Raw genomic sequence first — 17349 nt, 5'->3', positions numbered from 1 at the left:
CAATCCGATGGAATATAACCATCCCATCCAACACCACCATGTGCGTCGAGCTGGGCTTCTGGTGCGCCAGAACACAATCATGGCCGGCCGGTGTGCACTGCCTTGCGGGTCTGCGCCCTCTGGCCGACAAAGCAGTGCGACCCCGTGGCCTGAGCAAGGAGTATTACTCTTTCCTCCGTCGTATATTCTCCGTCACAAGTCAGCTATCAACTCCATCCCCATCATCACCATCACCACCCCATCACCATCACTTCATCACTTCATCACTTCATCACTCTATCACTCCACATCACTCCATCACCATCACTCCACTCCACATCACAACCACTTCCTCTCGCTTGCCACACTTTCCCCGGCCCTTGTTGTCCAGCCCCGCACGTCCCCACCGCTCCCGGAATGGGCCGTCTGGCTGCTTGCACCACCAGCCCGAACGGCGTGGTGCCCAAGCAAAGGCTGTCGGCAAAGACCGCCCCCCGCCAGCAAGGCGCCTGCTGCCGGCCTTTCCCTGGCGTCTGCGTCTTTCCCCTCCTCTGCTCGTCGATCCGTCCGTCCTGCATTCGGTCGGCCTTGCATCTGGTCGTCCCTGCATCCCTGCGACGCTGCCAGCCAGGTGCTGTCTCGGTCGCTTTCCTCCCTCGTTTCTCTGTCTCTGTCTGCAACCGCTGTTTCCGCATCCGCGGCCTGCCTCACCTGCCGCCCAGAATCCAAAAGGTGCGCACATCCAACCAGTCGGCTTGAACGACAGCAATGGCAGCAGCGGTGGCGGCCCCCGGTGCCGATATGCCCACACTTGTCGATGATGGATCATGGTCGACTCTCTCGATTGCAGGCTTCACCCCGAGCTGTGGCTGGCGGGGCACTTGCTCTGGCGGACAGCCAACGCCGTCTCCCTGGCAGCACCCCCAGCACAACCGTCCTTGATCCCCCCACCCGCTCCTGGCTCCTCGGCTCATTTGTCCTTGCGCTCTCGTCCTGTTCTCCAGGCTTCCTGAAGCAGCGTCTCCACCATGCGACCGGCCGTGACAGCCTCTATCCTCCTCTGGGCCATGGGCTTTGCCCCTCTGTCCGTCCGGGCCGACGTCCAATACGTCGCCTGCACCAGCAGCACGCCAACCGAGTCGGTCTTTTCGGTCGCCAACTCCATGTCCACCCTGAGCGCCAACGAGGCCTTTTCCCAAATCTGCAGCTCCAACTCCACGTACATGTGGTTTGCTTCGGCGAATGCCAACCAGTGCCAGACCGGAAACGTCCTGATTGCATGTGCTGGTCCGGGCATTCCGCTGCCCGACAGCTCCCTCTCGGCAAAGTCGTGCCAGATATCAAAGTGCGGAGCTGGCAACGATCCCTGCGGTGACTGCACCAACTCCAAGACGCAGCTGTGGGCTATCTATTTGGTAAGTGTCCCGACGATGCTGCCTCCATGGTGGCAGAGCAGTGGCGATACGGCCGGATTCGAGGCGAAGGAGGATATCAACCGGATCTGGAGGATGCCAGTCCGATCCAGAGGACGAACAGGACGCACAGCACAGCAACGGCATTCAGCACGTATGGATGAGCACACAGGATTCAAAACCGGAGGGACTCAACGCACGAACGCGAGCACCAGAATGGCTGGACGTCCAAGCAACAACGACTGAGTTCGCCACGGCCAGGAGTCGATTTTGTGCTGCGAGTCGAAACGACTGCCGCAGAGTACAATACAAGCTGCGACGCTCGATGCGGATGGATAGAGGGTGCTGTCGCCGTCACCCATGCCTCTCATCCAGCCAGCCAGTCGCTGATCCACCTCTGTGTCTTCGCATACCGGGCAATTGATCAAATCGAACTCACCCGATTCGGCCGACTCACTTGACTCGTCAACTTGTCCATGGCATCATCCGTCATGCCGCCGCGGATCCGGTCTTGCCAACCCATCGATTTCTTCCAATCCTGTTGAATCCTGCTCAATGATACCCGAACCAACTTTGCCTCAACCCCGACTAATCCATGCTGTAATGGCACGTCGCCTACTCTCCTGCCACCCGCTCTCCTGCCGCATGTCCAGGCGAACGGCAGTGCATTCTCAGTCACGGTCTCTCCTCCAAGCAGCACAGCTTCTTTGCAGTCGTCCGTGTCGCTCACCACCTCCATCAACAACATCAGCCCGACCCTCTCCACTGGCTCGCCCGTGTCGGCGGCGCCCTCGAGCACCGGTTCGCCCAGTGCTGGCGCCGGCACTTCGCCCAGTGCCAGCGGTGCCTCGGGCATTGGAAGCTTCTTCGCCAACCTGAACGTCCCCCTCATTGCTGGTGTCGGCGGCGGCATCGCCGTGCTGCTCGCCATCGCCATCACCTGCTGCATTGTCTCGTGGCGCCGCAAGAAGGCCGCCACCGCTGCCGAGTCTGCGTCCAATCCTCCCCATCGATACAACAGCGTGTCTTCGTCCCACGACCAGTTCTTCAAGCCACTGCAGAGCCAGTCGCCCTTCCAGCCAGTCGGACGGGGAGGCACTCCGCTTGGAGCCCAGTCGCTGAACCGGGGCGCAACTCTCCCAAACACCCAGTATCCAAGCCCCAAGCACTCCGAGCTCAGCTACAACCCGCCTGTCAATGGACACTATCCCAGCTACGGCGCACCCGAGTCCGAGACGCATTTCCGCCAAAACAACCTTCCAGCCTCGCTGTACACGTCGTCGTCGCCGCCACGGCCCTCTAATGCCAAATCGGGCATGGGTGGCGGCTACGGCCACGAATCCATGTACACCGTCGCTGCCACCATGAAAACCGACTCGATCATCCAGGGATATCGCACCTCGTCGATCATGGAGGCCGGCAGCCAGCGCGGGAGCTTTGTCCCGTCCAAGGATACCAGCCGCCTCGTCAAGGTCACCAAGGAGTTTGATCCTGTCAACTCGGACGAAATCGAGATGCGAGCAGGGGTAAGTTGAGTCGCGTAACTCTCGGGGATTCCCCTCCCCCCTGCAGCAGGCCACTGCTGACCACGGGGAGAGCGGCGCTGCTGTCCGTGTGCCATGGTTTACTTGCCCGCGCATGCTGCGATGGAGGGGACCATGCTTCGCTGAATTGTGCCGCTGAGGGTTGTGGCTTTGCTGCATCTGGCTTGGGCAGCACACTCACTCATTCCCCTGGACTCCTTTGCATCACAGGACATGATCGAGATCCACCAGACCTTTGACGACGGCTGGGCATACGGATACAACCACCGCTCCAAGTTGTGGGGTGTCTTCCCCCAAGACTGTGTCTAAGCCAAGAGAGAACAGGGCCCGGTTCTGTCGCTCGCCTCCGCCATCGCTGGTGATGCTGTCCGAGAGCAAAGTTCCTGTGTCAGGTGCCAATCTCTATTCCCACGCTACTCACCCCCCCCCGCCGTTGGACCGGCCCGTTGATCTGACTTGTGTTGCGCTGCTTTCCTCATCCTGCCTGTCCATGTTCTATCGCTGCTTTTGCCCGTTACTGTCTTCTCGTTCGCATGTCTCCCATTTGATTTGCTTCGTGTGAGTGTGGTCTCCTTTTCTTGTCGGCATTTCTCCTCCCGTGCGATTGTCTCCCCCGCCCTCCACCAACTCCATTCGACTCCGAATATATAGCCACACACAACGAGGGGGGGGGTGCTTGTTCCTGGGTGGCGGATGATTACTGCTGGTCTGGGCCCTGAATGCCCACCCATCCATCCATCATCCATCCATCCATCTATCATCCACCAAGACCAGGCGCCCAAGAAGGGCAGATATTGTGAATATCTGGGAATAACTTTGTGGATATCTTTGGGAAGGTCTCGCGGAGGCCAGAGGAGGACATGCTCTTCATGCCGGTGGATCGATGTGTGGAAAGAGTTGGTCACTGTCCCGCTCCTTTCAGCGCAAGCCGCCTCGTTTGCACCATCAGACGAACAACGAATAACGGGTAATGAACCATGGATCCATGGATCCCCACTGCAGCCCTTCCACTGAGAACTGTGCGATATCGAACCGAGGCCGGGCTGTGCGATATCGAATCGAGGCCTGGCACCCGAGCGGGCCGCGGCCGTTGCGCTCCTGCGCCAGAGGATGCTGATCAGTGCGTTGCCGAGCGAGTGCTTTGACCGGGAAGTGTCCAGCAACGGAGATGCAGAATCAAACAACAGCACAACAACATCCGCCGATGCACTCATATCCATCAATACAACCGCCCAACCGCCCGCACCAGCCCGCAGCCCCAAACAAGTCGCTGTTTTGTCGACAGCACATCCAGCCCCATCCAGCCCCATCCAGCCCCATCCAGCCCCATCCAGTCCCATCCAGCCCCATCCAGCCCCGTCCGTCCGTCCCTGCCTGGCCTCTCGTCCTCGGACCCGTTGCTTGCACAATGCCGCTCGCCCTTCTCCCTTGCGGGTCTGCTCGCTCGGTCGCGGCGCTGATCCATCCGCTCGGGTCACAGGTGGGTCGGCCAGAGTGCGCTGCACATCCGTCCGCCCCAGGCGCCTCGCTGCACTCTGGCTGCTGACTCGGCAGTTCGCCCTTCAGACCAAACAGACAAAGATTTGGGTCCCGGCCGCTCACGTTCTCTCTCGTCCTTTGGCTGCTCGTGCCGCTCGACAGTTCTCCCGAGCCCGTCAGCAAATTTCCTCTGGCCGTCATCAGCAACCGCCTTCTGACCACACCTCCATCAACCTCCTCTGGACATTGCCGGCACTCTTTCCCGGCCATCTGCAGCGTGCCTATCCACTCTCGCTAACACCGCAAGCGTCATCCCGGGGCCAGCAACCGCCTCAAGTCCTCCTGCCAGCATCTCCAGCCGCTCCGGCAAGTCAAGATCTCCTGCCTCGTTCGCTTCGTTCAGTCCCGGCCGCTCTGTCCAGCTCCAATCACATCGCCCCGGCTCTAGCACATCCCGACACTCCGTCTCCATGGCTCTTCAGCCCAGCGCCCCGTCGTCGGCCCCGTCGTCGGCCCCGTCGTCGGCCCCGTCGTCGGCCAGCTATCAATACAGCAGCTGCCTCAGCGCCATCAACCTGCCGCATTCCCAATCCAATGCCCTCTATTTCGCCTCGGTCTCGCAAACCTCGCTCGATGCCGTCACCCAGTTCTGCTCGCTGTTCAAGTCGTCGTACTTTTACGTCGGCCCGTTGACGGGGTCCTGCTCCAACCCGACCATGGTTGCCTATTGCTCGCTGGATCCGACCACCCCCATGCCGATCGGCAACGGATCGCTCGCGCAGTGCTCCAGCATCAACTGCCTGAACAGCTCCAGCACCGCCTGTGGCGGCTGTCCCCAGTCAGTCACCGTCAACGGCGTGGCCCAGACCAAGTATACCTGGGCGGTCTATTCGGTGGGTCGAGTGTCTCACACATCGTCAGTCTGGTCGCAGCCATGGCTCGGCCAGGTCACTCGCTTGATTCGCCGTTGCAACGGCCTGCTGGATGCTAACAATCATGCTATTGGGGGTCGCTTGGCTTTCCCTGGTCTTCTGCTCATGCCCACATGGTGCTCTGCCTATCAATCCGTCCTCGATCGCTGCTCCGTCAGATTCTCGCTGGCAGCAATGCGGTGTCTCCGAGCCCATCCAACCCCCAGCCCATCATCGCCAGCGCTGGCGTCAACGGAACCGCTCCCAGCAGTCCCAACAGCCTCCTGGGCCAAGACCAGGGTACCTGCTGGTCCGTTGGTGCCATCGCCGGCCTTGCTGCTGGCACTTTTGTTCTCGGCATCCTCGTCGCCGGCCTGGCTGCCTGGCTGGTGCAGAATCGGAAGACCTACAAGTCGTCCAAGCCAACCTTCTACAACACCACCTACCCGCAGTCCTTTGAGATCTTCCATCCGTCGCTCCAGCGAAACGCCTCTCCCCCACCGAGGCTGCCGACGCAGCAGCCGGAGCCATACCGGGCCCCCACAAGTCGCCTGAGACCCACCGACACCATCGAGAGTCCCAACAGGCCGGCCGCGGGCAGCCCGGCTTATCAGACGCTGCCGCCTCTCTCGCAGCCCAAAATCAATCGAGCGACCACGTCCCCAACCCCGGCTCCGGCTCCGGCTCCGGCTCCGGCTCCGGCTCCAGCGCCAAAGCCTCCAAAGTCGCAGCCCTACGGCGCATCAAAGGAGTCGTCCAGCAAGCCCGCCGCCAAGATTCAGGAGCAGCAGCAGCAAGCATCCCTCGTGCGGCCCTTCAATACAACCACGAGCCCGCGCTCCAGCGACCGGTTCAACGGCTTGAGATCCCCGACCATGCCAGCGCATACCCCAAGCCAGGGCGCCGGCCGAGCCTTTGCGCCCCTCAACGACGGCAATCCCTGGGGCGTCTCGACCCAAAAGATCTCGCGGGAGCAGAATCCGTCCGTGGCCTCTGCCAACCTGCGGCCCGATGCCCACAGCGACCGCGGCTACAACCGGCGAACATCGAGCCTGCTGAGCTATCCCTCGGACCGCCTGAACGCGGTCATGAAGAGCCTCAAGTCGCTCGATGTCCAGTCGACGCTCTCATACGAGAGCCAGGATATGATGCAGATCTATATTGTCAACAAGGAGTTTGAGCCCGTCAACGAGGACGAGATCGAGATGAAGATCGGGGTAAGCTGGCCCGGCTGGTTTGGCCCTGGTGGTTGGATGGAGGCAGCTGAGTAGGCCTGTGCGCACGGTCGCAATCGACTGGGCCATATCGCCTCGGCCGCCGTCGTCATCATGCAACCAGAGCATCCACAGATACTGACTACAGTCCCTTACTGCGCAGGACCGCATCGAGATCACACATCTCTTTGACGACGGCTGGGCCTTGGGCAACAATTACCGCTCGCTGGAACGGTACGGACAGAGCTGCTGTGGCTCGGCTGCACTTTAGATGCCTGTGTCCTGGCATTGTCTGATCTGTTGTCTGATCTGCTGTCTGATCTGGTGTTTAATCTGCTGTCTGATCTGCTGTCTGAATTGGTGTCTGATCTGCTGTCTGATCTGCTGTCTGATCTTGTTTGCAGGGGTGTGTTTCCGTTCGACTGCGTGGCCTGAGTCCTCCGCTTCAGCGAAGCAACCGGGGCTGGTCCTGGTTGTTGAGACGGCTGCGGTATATTTGGTCTCTCCATCGCCAGACCAGTCCCAAGTCTCCTAGATGTGCGAGCATGCCGCTCGCTGTTTCCTGCGCTTCCTAGATGTCCTGCCTTTCTCCATCCATCCATCGGCAGCCACCATGCCATAGAATCATCCGCCTCTTGATTTCCTGTCCCAGTGGAAGAGGATCGACCCGATCCGTTTCTGCCCCCCCCCCTGTGTCTGTGATGTCCCTCCTCCCGATGCCACCCGCTGCTCGCTCGATCCTCCGGTATTCTATTCGACTCGCATTGCATCGGGACGTCCGGCACCTGCTCCTCCTCATTCTTGCTTGGTCCATTCTATCCTCCTGTTCGTTTCTGTGTTTTATCCAAACCCGACTACATTGTCGCCGCCGCTGTGCTTGCACACTTCTACAGTTGATCCAGAAAGAAACGGGACAGCCCTTCTCCCTGGCTCCAAAGGCCTAAAGCATGCTGAACTTTCGCAGGCTCCAGTGAGCAAGCCGTGCGATTGTTCCCATCCTGGTTGGCAATATCTTTGTGCGGTGTATCCGCTCGACCCTCTGGACTGCTCCATGGTGTATCGATATCAAGATACTCGGCCTCCTCGAGTCGCTTGGCTTCCCGGCACTGTGAGCAACCTCTTGGCCATGATTGTAATGAGTGAGTGGGCGTGCATTCATGCCCCAGAGAACAACTGCCCTGGTTCAAAACGACTGTCCCATTCATTCTGGGAGCACTTCTGTATCTCGCCGCACTACAAGGCCCGGCTTGAGATCCCTGCCCGATGAACAGGCCCGGTGGAGCGAATCCTGCTGCCCGGCGATATCCCTTGTGCGCGGCCTCGGCGCCGATAGATCCGTTGGACCCGCTGCGTCGCCACCCCAGCCATGCTCTCCTGGCTTGCCCTCCATCTCGCTCGTCTCCTGCGTTCGCCAGCTCCCCCCTCCGCTGCCGACCCCCGCCTCTATCTCGGCCAGCTCGGAAGCAGCCGCTCCTCGACGTCCCTGGTCCAGCCATGGCATCGTCCCCGTCGATTCTGCTTGAGGGATGCAACACCACCGGCCCCTCGTCCATGGTGGTGACCACTCTCCTGACCTTCCCTGCAAACACACTGCTCAGTGACATCCTGAACAAATGCCACCAGATGTCGCCTACTCCCGTCAATTTCCTCTGGGTCTCAATCCAAAACAGCACCGCCTGCAGTACCCTGACTCCGGCCCAGTGGATAGTAGCCTGCGACTCGTTCGATCAGGCTGGGGCCCAGCTGACGAACATGGCCACGGCTTCCTGCCTCAACGACTTCCTATTCTGCCCCGGCACCTTGCAGAGCGACCTCACCAGTATCTACTGCATCGACTGTGCCGCACCCACAATCACCACCATCCCGTGGTTTATCTATGCTGTTGTAAGTCGATCTTCTTCGCTGCTGCTCGGGACTGGCCTGTGCAGCCGTGGCTTGCAGGCGGTATTCCAGTCCCTGTTGCTGCCAATGGGTCGATCGATCAATCAATCAGGCCTTTCTCCTGCGGGACCGCTGGGGCCTTCGTTCACAGGCTTCGTTGCTTGAGCAGGTTTTGGCTTGAGCTGGCTGTTGCTTTGGGCCACCCTTAGATTTCCGCCATGCTGCGACCCTGCTCATCCGCTGTCCGCCCTTTCTTGACCGTCCGCTCATCCGCTGGTCGAGACTGCTGCTAACAACCTGGTCTGCTTGTTGTCCACAGCAAAACGATGCTCCATTCTCGACCACAACGTCCGTGGCCACCCTGCCCACCGTGATATCCATGAGCCTCACCATCCCCACGGCCACGTTCATACCAACGTCGTCCCCGAGCCCTGCCTCGTCCTCATCCTCGTCCAACATTCCTCTGATTGCCGGGGTCGCTTCTGGAGCTCTCGTCCTGCTCCTCGGGGCGGTGTTATTTTGTCTCTATCGCCGACGTCAGCAAAAGGCTCGGCAGCTGCAAGCTTCGCCTTCCCGCCAAGTTTCTTTGCCCTCGGGTCAGTCTCCCGTTGGCAATGCCCCTCCTCCGGTCGCCGGCAATACCGCATCTCCCGGGGACGCCCGCGGCATGACCTATGCGGCGCCCTATCCTCAGTCCTATCCAGACAATCAGCAGCCACTCCATATCACATATCCAAGTGCGCCGAGACCCTCAGGCTCGCTGCCGCGCCAGCCCGTCGCCCAGAATCCCTACCACCCGTCACTTCCCAGGGCAGCGCAATATCCGTATCCGCAACCGGAAGTGCCGCTACAGTCGTACCCCATTTACGTCCATCCGTCTCCTCCTCCAGCCCCTCAGCAGCAACAGCAGTACTACAGCCCAGTCAACGCCGTGCTGGATAACGCAGCCAGAACAGCCACAAACAGCCCTGCCCAAGGTCCCATTGGCGAATATGGCGCGGCGTATCCGCCCCAGGGCCCGGACACTCGGTTTTCGCCATCCCAACAGCAGATTCCGGCCGCTCGCACCTACGCAGGTCCCCAGCCGAGTAATAATCGGGCCGACACTGCCCTGCCCAATTTCTCCGGGACGGTCTCGCTCGAAAACTCGATCCGGGGCTCGCTCGTCCGCACCAACCCGACACTCTTCAACCCGCAGGCCTCTCCGTCGCCGACCCAGACGCACTCACATCCTCCCCCGCATCCTCACCCGCTTCAGCACTCGCCTTCGCCCCCGCTCTCGCATCTGAGCGAGTCCTCGGCGACAAAGCCGAGCCCTCCGCAGATCAACACGGGCTCACCCGTGCGAATCAACGCTGTGCCGGACATGGACCCCCGTCTGCTGACGATTGCAGAGACCCTTCGGCGCCACACATCCGCCCGCACGTCGAGCTTCATCCAGACACACCCGGGCGCCGTGGCTGCTGCTCAGGCGGACGAGACGGGCCCGAAGATTGAACTTTCGACGGTGGAGAAGGAGTTTGTCCCGATCAACGGGGATGAAATCCACATGCAGATCGGGGTGAGTTGGATGTTTTTTCTTTTTCTTTCTTTCGACTCACTCATGGCTGCTGGCACAGCTCGCGCGGCCTTGCACGGCCCACATGGCCGACGGATTCAATTTCCTTGGCGATTGCTAACTCATCAACACTTTCCGACCCTGCCTTCAGGACCAAGTTGATATCATCTACAAGTTTGACGATGGATGGTGCTACGGCTACAACTACCGCACTCTGGAAAGGTAACATGAACCAACGGCATCAACTTTGACTGACTCGAGCACATGCTCAACTGCGACGGTCGGGGGAGGCTGTCGTTGTTTGTCTCGGAGCATCACTGCTAGTCCTTGGCCCGCTTGCTACATCGCCACTAACCACCACTACCACTACCACTACCACTACCACTACCACTACCACTACCACTACCACTACCACTACCACTACCACTACCACTACCACTACCACTACCACTACCACTACCACTACCACTACCACTACCACTACCACTACCACTACCACTACCACTACCACTACCACTACCACTACCACTACCACTACCACTACCACTACCACTACCACTACCACCATCGGCGACCGAACTTGCCAGGGGTGTGTTCCCAGTCGATAGTCTCGTAAAGTAATTCAAGATAGCCCTAGGCCCTTCGATTTCAAAGTGATACTGAAGAAATTCATCGCCCTTCCTCCTCTCCTTTGTCTCCTCCCCCCCCCTCTCCCTGCAGCGATCGCCCTCCGTTGGTGGCATACACCGTTATTCTCTATCGCCCATTCCCTATCGAATGGACTCGTCTTTTCTCTCTATTCCTCTCGTTTCTTTTGCCTTCCTCTTGTATGAGCCGTATCCTGCGGCTCCCCATGAGTCGCTATTGAGTCGCTATATAACTCTATCTATATTACATATCAACTCCCCGTCGTCGCTCGTCCAGCTGCTGTCAGCCTGTCTCCGACGCGCGGCTGGTCGCTTCCCCTCTCCCTTTCTTGTCCGCTCCATCGATCCCACAGCGCTGCTCATACGTCTCTAGATACGTTAGCGGTGGTTGGTTGGTTGTTGTAGGTGCTTGTAATTTCAGGTATGGGGGAAAGCCAAATGAACAAAAGATATGATGTGGACTGAACAAGTAGTACACTTGCCAGCGAGTTGTCCCCGCCCATCACTGAGGGGGAACAGTCGCAGGATTCGAAGGACAAGTGTACGCGAGGGGAGTGGACGAAAGCTTAGAAATGAAATTATCGCTGGCCCATGCTATGCAATGCTATGCTATGCTATGCTATGCTAGGCCACACGATGCAAACGGAGGAACAAAACGGAACAAACTGCGAACCAACTTGTACCAAATGCGAAAACAAAACAAGTGAACAAACAGACGACAGAGATCGTAACCATCAAGGAAATGCAGTGCGCGGGCGTGTATGTCAATGTGAATGTGAATGCGAATGCGAATGTGTATCTGAATGTGAATGTGGGGAGCGACGATGGAGAAGGCAGATAAACAATAGAGTTGCCATCAAGGAAACATGGGATGAATCTAGTGGTGTGGGAGAGTGAGAAATGGGCGTGCAGATGCATCTGCGAATGAAACACAAAGTGAATGAACTGACGAAGCCATGTGCAGGGCCGAAGTGCCCATGAAAAGATGCACGATGAGCGATAACTCTGTGCATGGAAGTGGAGGGTGTTGATGAAATGAGAAAGATAGAGAGGCACGGCAGACGATAGCGACGGGGCTGGATGGAGGGCTCCAAACCGTGGCCCCTCAAACGATACCAAGCGGATGTGGATGTGGATGTGAAGGTGCGGATGTGGTAGATCGTGCGGCCGGGGAGATGCTATCCTTGTCCCCCCTCCTCATCCTTTACGAGCGGGCAGAGGCGTATCAATGAGTGTGTGCATGGGTGTGTGGGCGGATTCAAAGCGTGGTGGGCAAAAGCTGTTTCCGAATTCACGTATGAGGATCAACATCGATATCATCGTATCGGTAACACCATCAACGATCACAGCGGTATCGACAAGGGGAGGGGAGCGGCGGTATCAATCAAATGTCAAATATCAACAATAAGGAAGGAGGGGCAGGAACAGGGGATACGGGATACGGGATACGGGATACGGGATACGGGATACGGGAGGCGGGAGGCGGGAGGCGGGATGCAGAGTCAACCAGCAACACTCAAGGAACTCAAAATCAACATGGACGAACAAGAGCAGCAGCATCGGCAAGGCCATCGTTGGTGCCAACAGATCGAGGCGGCGCAAGATGGAGAGGGAGAGAGGCAAACATGACCAGCAGTGAGAGGAGCAGCCGAGGAGCAGACTGGTCCTACTCACGCGTTCGCCAGCGAGGGTAGGGTAGTCATAAATAAGGAGAGAAAAGATCATCATCCGCAGGTAAGGAGAAGGCAAAAGGCTAAGGGGTGGGTTGGGAAAGGAAGACAAACTGTCGGCGAGTGCCCGGTGGGTTATCATGGGAAGAAGCAACCCATCACACTCGGCTGGTCGATTCAGTTGAGTCTTGTCGCAACGGGATCGGTGGGGGTGGGCAGAGGGGATCGGTCGCAGTTTCAGAGGATTCGCGGTCGAGACGGGATCCGGCAGCGTCGATCAAACCGGGGACAGCGAAGAAGGAGGGCTGGGGTCGTCGAGGGCTTCGCCAGTGGTCTCGTCGGGGGTTTCGTTCGAAATCGAGACTCGGGATTCGTAGGGCGGAGGGAGGAAAACAACGCTCTTTGGTGGCTCGTAGGCAGGCAGGGGCTCATTGTCGAGCGAATTGGCGGCCTGAGCCTGCTGTGTGGAGTCATTGAAGACAATGTTCTGAGAGAGAGGAAGAGGTACGCTGTCAGCACACCAGACGCTTTGGCGAGAGGGGATCGGCAGTCCGGCAATGCAGGTCAATGAATGGCAACACAGGCAACGCGGGCAACTCACCAAAGTATACCGAAGCAGCATGTACACAAAGATAAGCTGCATATTGAGGAAAGGGGCGAAGCGAGTCAGCAATGCAGAAACGCAGGTACGAATGTGAGCGAGTCAAGGTCCCGCTTGGCATCCTTGAGCAAGCACAGCAGGTCTGTCCAAGCAGCACAGGCCCGTATCCAACAGACACACAGAGGGAGCATCCAAGTCAAAGCCCGAACTCGGTACCTTCAGGAGCTCCAAAAACAGCCCAAAGATGATCTGACCGGCAGTGAAGGCGTGTATGGATATTCCAAAGGTCGCCAGGCTGAAGACTGATGGGCAGAAGAGAGCGAGCGGCATCAGCCACACGGCCAGGCCAAGCTGTACGGCCAGACTGCTGGAATCGAGCACGGTGCCATTCATCTGCGACGATCCAGAGAGAGCCCTCAAAGCACGCAGCACCTACTCATGTAGGCGAAGAACCACAGATCCAATATAATGTAAAATCCTATTGGAACTTCCTGAGATTTGTACTGTGAGTTTGTGTTGATTAGGGGGCGGGCGGGCTGATTTTTTGCTGGCGCTTGGAAGGGTGAGATCCTCCGGCCATGGCAGAACAATTCCAGGCAAGAAGAAAGACAATGCGCATCGGAACCAGGCAGCCTACCATGGTATAGTTGAGGAATACGACCAAGTACGACAGGACGCTGAGGAACTGCATCATGGTCGGTAGATCAAACTGGAAGTTCTGGAGGGTCGAGGCGAGCTGGAAGTTGGGCAAGTCGCCGAGGACCTCTGGTGGACGCAAGAGCAGAGAGCATATTGGGCCGGAAGAGGATGAGGGACCGGGAGGAGGCCGGTGAGTGAGAAACGACGCGCCCGAGGGGGGAGACACTTGGCTTGATTTGGCGCCACCGGGCCTGCACAACGATTCCATACAAATGGTGGCGCTGACGCTTTGGTGGCGAGACGGGGGCTCGTGGGAGGCAGCGCTCCCTGCTATGGCTGCTATGGCTGCTATGGCTGCTATGGCTGTCCTGGGTGCATGGCCACGGAGGAGGCGGTGGTAAGGAAGCGCACTTACGCAGGAACGAGGTGGCACACAGAAAGTATCCCAGGATGGCCAGGAAGACCCGGCGGTCTGCAGGGGGAACGAGCGGGTGCGACCGACGGATACAATTGGAGATTTGCGGATCGGTGCAGCGGAGGTTCAAGGATCGTTGTGGTGGCAGGGTTCGAGGATGATTGCGGGGTTGGGAGCAAGGAGGATATCCGAGTTCCCCGTTGCGGCGGAGGATGCGGGCGGCGTTTTGGAGTGGCGAGCAGGCCCGTTGCAGGAAGGCCGAGCGGCGGTTGACGAGGCCATCCGGGGAGAGGGAATGAGCCGAGCCAAGGAGAGACGAGGGAATGAGCCGAGCCAAGGAGCGACGAGGGACGAGCCAAGCAAGGAGAGACGAGGGAATGAGCATCAAAGATTGCCATGTGTTATGCAGTTCCAAGCGGGTGTATCGCCGTCCATTGGCGAGAACAGGGGGGGGTGGGCAAGCATTGGGAGTGCAGGTGGCTCGGGACCGACAGCAGTCGCCCAGCAGGCCAGGCCAGGCCAGGGGGGAGGACCCAACGGCGAACATGGAGCACCAACCTGAGAACCGCGACGATACCCGCAGTGGCCTCGGCAGACAAGTGCGTATCCGCTCAAAGAAGAGCGAGCACCTCGACTGGTAGCGTGGCGGCTGGTAGAAGCTGGCGTAGATGCAACGGGTGGGCTCGGGCCCGGCACCGGGCGAGGCTGGGGTATCCTGGTTGCTGCTGGGATGGTGGCTGGCGACGAGGGTGGGCTCCCGATGGAGAGCGGCGGCGCCATCTCGGTACGGGTCGTAGCTTTCGAAATAGTATGGCTCGAGCATGCCGAAGCGCATATCACCAGAGAAGAAGAAGGAGAGAAGGGAGGGTGGAAGGGCCAAGGCAAAAGACGTCTGGGCGGGGAGGGCGGGGAGAGCTGGGTGGTTGGGGGGGGATGCGGGCCAGGGACAGAGGACCAGACGGCTATATATCGCGGCCATGGCGGCCATGCGATCCACACGGCCGGTGCAGCGCCTTGTGCCCGGGGTGTTTGAATTGGGTGTTTGAGTGTGTTTGGATTGAATTGGGTGTGGTTGAACTGAAGGCGTTTAATGCAATTGGGATGCATTAAATTGGGTGCATTCAATTGGGTGTGTTCGGTCTTTCAGCCCTTGTCGACTGCTCAGTCGCTCCTCCACTCGTTCGACTGGCGCTGTCCGGGCGCTATTCTGGGTGTCGGACACCAACTCTGTCGGCGCACGAGATCGAGAACAAAGCACTCCCGCGCTGTCTGGGAACGGCACCGAGCAGCCTGGGGCGAGTCTGTCCAAGCCTCGGCTGGTCCTGCGTCTTTGGGCCTTGCTCGTCCCTTCGCCCCGTCTCCTTGCGGGTGGGGTTTGGCTTTGGTCAAGTGGAGAGTTCATCTCCAACCGGTGCATATGAAGCAATGTGCATGAGGCGATGTGCATGAAGCAATGTGCATGAAGCAATGCATGGGGCGATGTGCATGAGGCGATGTGCAGATGGTGCGAGGAATACTCACTCGCACCCACACTTATATCCACACTCACTCTCGCTCTCTCTCTCACTCATCCACATCCATCTGCAGCCACCGATCCACTCAGACCCGTGGCTGCATCGTGCCCCCTCCCCGCACGACTGGACGTTCATCACACGATCGCCCAAGCCGACCCATTCGCCATCGTCGGTGCCATCGGCCGGGTTGTCCAGCCGCGCTGGCTGGGTCGCCTGGTCGCTCAGCAGTACTCTGCAGACACATGATAATCCGGCTCCATTCATCAACCATCCGCCATTCCCACCACGACCACCATCGTCGTCCATCACTATGATCGCCATGAACATCATGATCGTGGTGATCGCCGTCGTCTCCAGCCCTCACCATCACCACCACCGTCATCGCCACCACGCCCCCACCCCGCCTGGCCACCTCCGGTGCAACATCACCTGAGTCTGTGCCCTTGCAATTATCGACCATTGCCTTTGTTGCCAGGGCCTCATGGCCTCTCATCTAGTCCACAGATGTTACAATCCGCGCACACCTGCGTCTCGAGGCGGCCTCTCCACTCCACCCCTCTCTGCCTCGGGCTTGGCCGTTTCGTTCTCAGGTGCCTCGGCGTCTTTCTCGCTGTCGAGCCGTCCCTTCCATCTGCGTTTGTCGACGAAGCAGTCCCCGGCCGCAATGTCACAGCCCCAGTCCCAGTCCCAGTCCCAGTTTCTCGGCTGTCGAGGCGGCAAACTGTCTTCGTTCGACTCGTTTGCCAGCGTCACTCTTCCGCAGCTCGACCTGCTCTCCAACGACACTCTCGGGGCCCTCGCCACCAAGTGTCTGCAGCAATCTCATGCCGCAACATCCGTCCAGGCCGTGTATCTCGGGAGCTATGGCAACTGCAGCAGCAATCCCATGGTGCAGGTTGCGTGCTCGGCACATCCTGCCGACACCAACTTTGCCTCTCCCGATTGCGCCCCGGCAGCAGTCTCGAACTTGAGGATCGGCAAATGCACGGCCGGCGCTCCGTTCATCTGGGCTGTCTATGCGACGGTATGTTCTGGACTCGTCGATGGCGGAAACCGCCCTTCGTCTGCATCTGTTGCACCTGTTGCATCTGCCGCATGGCCTCGTTCGATCGACGGACCGACTCACCCAGGGCTTGCCATTCGCTTTCGGTATCCAGAACATATCTGCACCGGCGCTCGCGCTGCCTCCGAGCCCAACAGCACCGACCTCCAGCATTGGCCCTGTTCCTGCCACTCCAACCCCTTTTGCCACTGGGATCGCAAGCTCCCCCAGCCCCGGCTCTGGCAGCGACATCAATGTGCCCATTATTGCCGGCATTAGCGCAGGCGTCGTCGTCGTTGCCGCTGCCCTCGTTGCTGGTGCACTTGTGCATCTGAAACGCAAGATCCGAAAGCACCGCGAGAGCCTTCCACAGCTCCAACCGCTCCCCAGCGCATAGATCCAAGTCGGCACTCGGCCCACACCTCAGCCTGCCTATCGCCTCTGGCAATCCTGCTCCTCCGTGTATCCGTTTCTATGGCGACCCATGGCGCCCTCAACCTCATGCATCTATGCGCCTTCAGGCGGCCCTGCCCTGGCCCTACAGGCCGTAATACATCGACAGCGCCGCCAACTGTATCAAAGATCGTGCTGCCATCGGCTTCGCTGTGATGCTGTCTCTGTTGGTCTGTGTGCTTGCCTTGCCAACTCGTGCATGCCCCATGGCGGTTTCCCCACCCCCGATCCCTTCGACCTGCTTGAAGGGACCATATCCCCATGTCGCCGCAATCCGGCGGGGGGAGGGCCAGACGCATCCCAAATCGATCGCACCAGCGATGCGCCTGTTGCGGTGCGCTCGGCGCCTGCCCAGCCCTGGGCTGTTGGGTCCTGCGGCTGGTGCTGGTT

At 59.2% G+C, this 17349-nt stretch overlaps 5 protein-coding genes across 5 annotated transcripts; 4 read left to right on the top strand and 1 right to left on the bottom strand.

Moving 5' to 3' along the window:
• The first annotated feature begins 507 nt into the window (after positions 1 to 507).
• Positions 508 to 3605, top strand: BJ171DRAFT_500799 (uncharacterized protein). The gene is made up of 4 exons (XM_053110611.1): positions 508 to 711; positions 984 to 1394; positions 2045 to 2917; positions 3146 to 3605. The coding sequence occupies exons 2-4, from the start codon at positions 1008 to 1010 to the stop codon at positions 3242 to 3244; spliced, it is 1359 nt and encodes a 452-aa protein (XP_052967650.1). The 5' UTR covers positions 508 to 711; positions 984 to 1007; the 3' UTR covers positions 3245 to 3605.
• A 1716-nt stretch (positions 3606 to 5321) lies between these two features.
• On the top strand, positions 5322 to 7042 carry BJ171DRAFT_62947 (uncharacterized protein). The gene is made up of 3 exons (XM_053115594.1): positions 5322 to 6542; positions 6703 to 6773; positions 6944 to 7042. The coding sequence occupies exons 1-3, from the start codon at positions 5460 to 5462 to the stop codon at positions 6972 to 6974; spliced, it is 1185 nt and encodes a 394-aa protein (XP_052967649.1). The 5' UTR covers positions 5322 to 5459; the 3' UTR covers positions 6975 to 7042.
• A 686-nt stretch (positions 7043 to 7728) lies between these two features.
• Positions 7729 to 10924, top strand: BJ171DRAFT_62930 (uncharacterized protein). Its single transcript, XM_053115589.1, has 4 exons — positions 7729 to 8423; positions 8740 to 9981; positions 10130 to 10200; positions 10566 to 10924. Exons 1-4 carry the CDS (start codon positions 7803 to 7805, stop codon positions 10597 to 10599), a joined length of 1968 nt encoding a protein of 655 aa, XP_052967648.1. The 5' UTR covers positions 7729 to 7802; the 3' UTR covers positions 10600 to 10924.
• Positions 10925 to 12445: 1521 nt separating this feature from the next.
• On the bottom strand, positions 12446 to 13831 carry BJ171DRAFT_62917 (uncharacterized protein). Its single transcript, XM_053115586.1, has 6 exons — positions 13806 to 13831; positions 13534 to 13661; positions 13333 to 13399; positions 13113 to 13198; positions 12897 to 12932; positions 12446 to 12782 (listed from the first exon to the last, which is right to left on the bottom strand). The coding sequence occupies exons 2-6, from the start codon at positions 13588 to 13590 to the stop codon at positions 12573 to 12575; spliced, it is 456 nt and encodes a 151-aa protein (XP_052967647.1). The 5' UTR covers positions 13591 to 13661; positions 13806 to 13831; the 3' UTR covers positions 12446 to 12572.
• Positions 13832 to 15955: 2124 nt separating this feature from the next.
• BJ171DRAFT_598240 (uncharacterized protein) lies at positions 15956 to 17072 on the top strand. Its single transcript, XM_053114824.1, has 2 exons — positions 15956 to 16488; positions 16622 to 17072. Exons 1-2 carry the CDS (start codon positions 15969 to 15971, stop codon positions 16783 to 16785), a joined length of 684 nt encoding a protein of 227 aa, XP_052967646.1. The 5' UTR covers positions 15956 to 15968; the 3' UTR covers positions 16786 to 17072.
• The last annotated feature ends 277 nt before the right edge of the window (positions 17073 to 17349 follow it).

The sequence above is a fragment of the Polychytrium aggregatum genome (assembly GCF_025602895.1).
Source record: "Polychytrium aggregatum strain JEL109 chromosome Unknown BJ171scaffold_14, whole genome shotgun sequence".
Lineage (NCBI taxonomy): Eukaryota > Fungi > Chytridiomycota > Chytridiomycetes > Polychytriales > Polychytrium > Polychytrium aggregatum.
The sequence above is the reverse complement of the archived record's forward strand: the minus strand, read 5'-3'. Positions and strand labels throughout refer to the sequence as shown.

Excerpts from the sequence above, each read along its gene's own strand:
- BJ171DRAFT_500799 (XM_053110611.1), top strand. The coding sequence starts at position 1,008 with ATGCGACCGGCCGTGACAGCCTCTATCCTCCTCTGGGCCATGGGCTTT. Across the intron at positions 1,395-2,044 it reads AGCTGTGGGCTATCTATTTG|GCGAACGGCAGTGCATTCTC; the intron begins GTAAGTGTCCCG and ends CCGCATGTCCAG. Across the intron at positions 2,918-3,145 it reads AAATCGAGATGCGAGCAGGG|GACATGATCGAGATCCACCA; the intron begins GTAAGTTGAGTC and ends TTTGCATCACAG.
- BJ171DRAFT_62947 (XM_053115594.1), top strand. The coding sequence starts at position 5,460 with ATGGTGCTCTGCCTATCAATCCGTCCTCGATCGCTGCTCCGTCAGATT. Across the intron at positions 6,543-6,702 it reads AGATCGAGATGAAGATCGGG|GACCGCATCGAGATCACACA; the intron begins GTAAGCTGGCCC and ends CTTACTGCGCAG. Across the intron at positions 6,774-6,943 it reads AATTACCGCTCGCTGGAACG|GGGTGTGTTTCCGTTCGACT; the intron begins GTACGGACAGAG and ends TCTTGTTTGCAG.
- BJ171DRAFT_62930 (XM_053115589.1), top strand. The coding sequence starts at position 7,803 with ATGAACAGGCCCGGTGGAGCGAATCCTGCTGCCCGGCGATATCCCTTG. Across the intron at positions 9,982-10,129 it reads AAATCCACATGCAGATCGGG|GACCAAGTTGATATCATCTA; the intron begins GTGAGTTGGATG and ends CCCTGCCTTCAG. Across the intron at positions 10,201-10,565 it reads AACTACCGCACTCTGGAAAG|GGGTGTGTTCCCAGTCGATA; the intron begins GTAACATGAACC and ends CGAACTTGCCAG.
- BJ171DRAFT_62917 (XM_053115586.1), bottom strand. The coding sequence starts at position 13,590 with ATGATGCAGTTCCTCAGCGTCCTGTCGTACTTGGTCGTATTCCTCAAC. Across the intron at positions 13,400-13,533 it reads TATTCCTCAACTATACCATG|TACAAATCTCAGGAAGTTCC; the intron begins GTAGGCTGCCTG and ends ACAAACTCACAG. Across the intron at positions 13,199-13,332 it reads GTGGTTCTTCGCCTACATGA|TCTTCAGCCTGGCGACCTTT; the intron begins GTAGGTGCTGCG and ends TCTGCCCATCAG.
- BJ171DRAFT_598240 (XM_053114824.1), top strand. The coding sequence starts at position 15,969 with ATGTTACAATCCGCGCACACCTGCGTCTCGAGGCGGCCTCTCCACTCC. Across the intron at positions 16,489-16,621 it reads TCTGGGCTGTCTATGCGACG|AACATATCTGCACCGGCGCT; the intron begins GTATGTTCTGGA and ends TTCGGTATCCAG.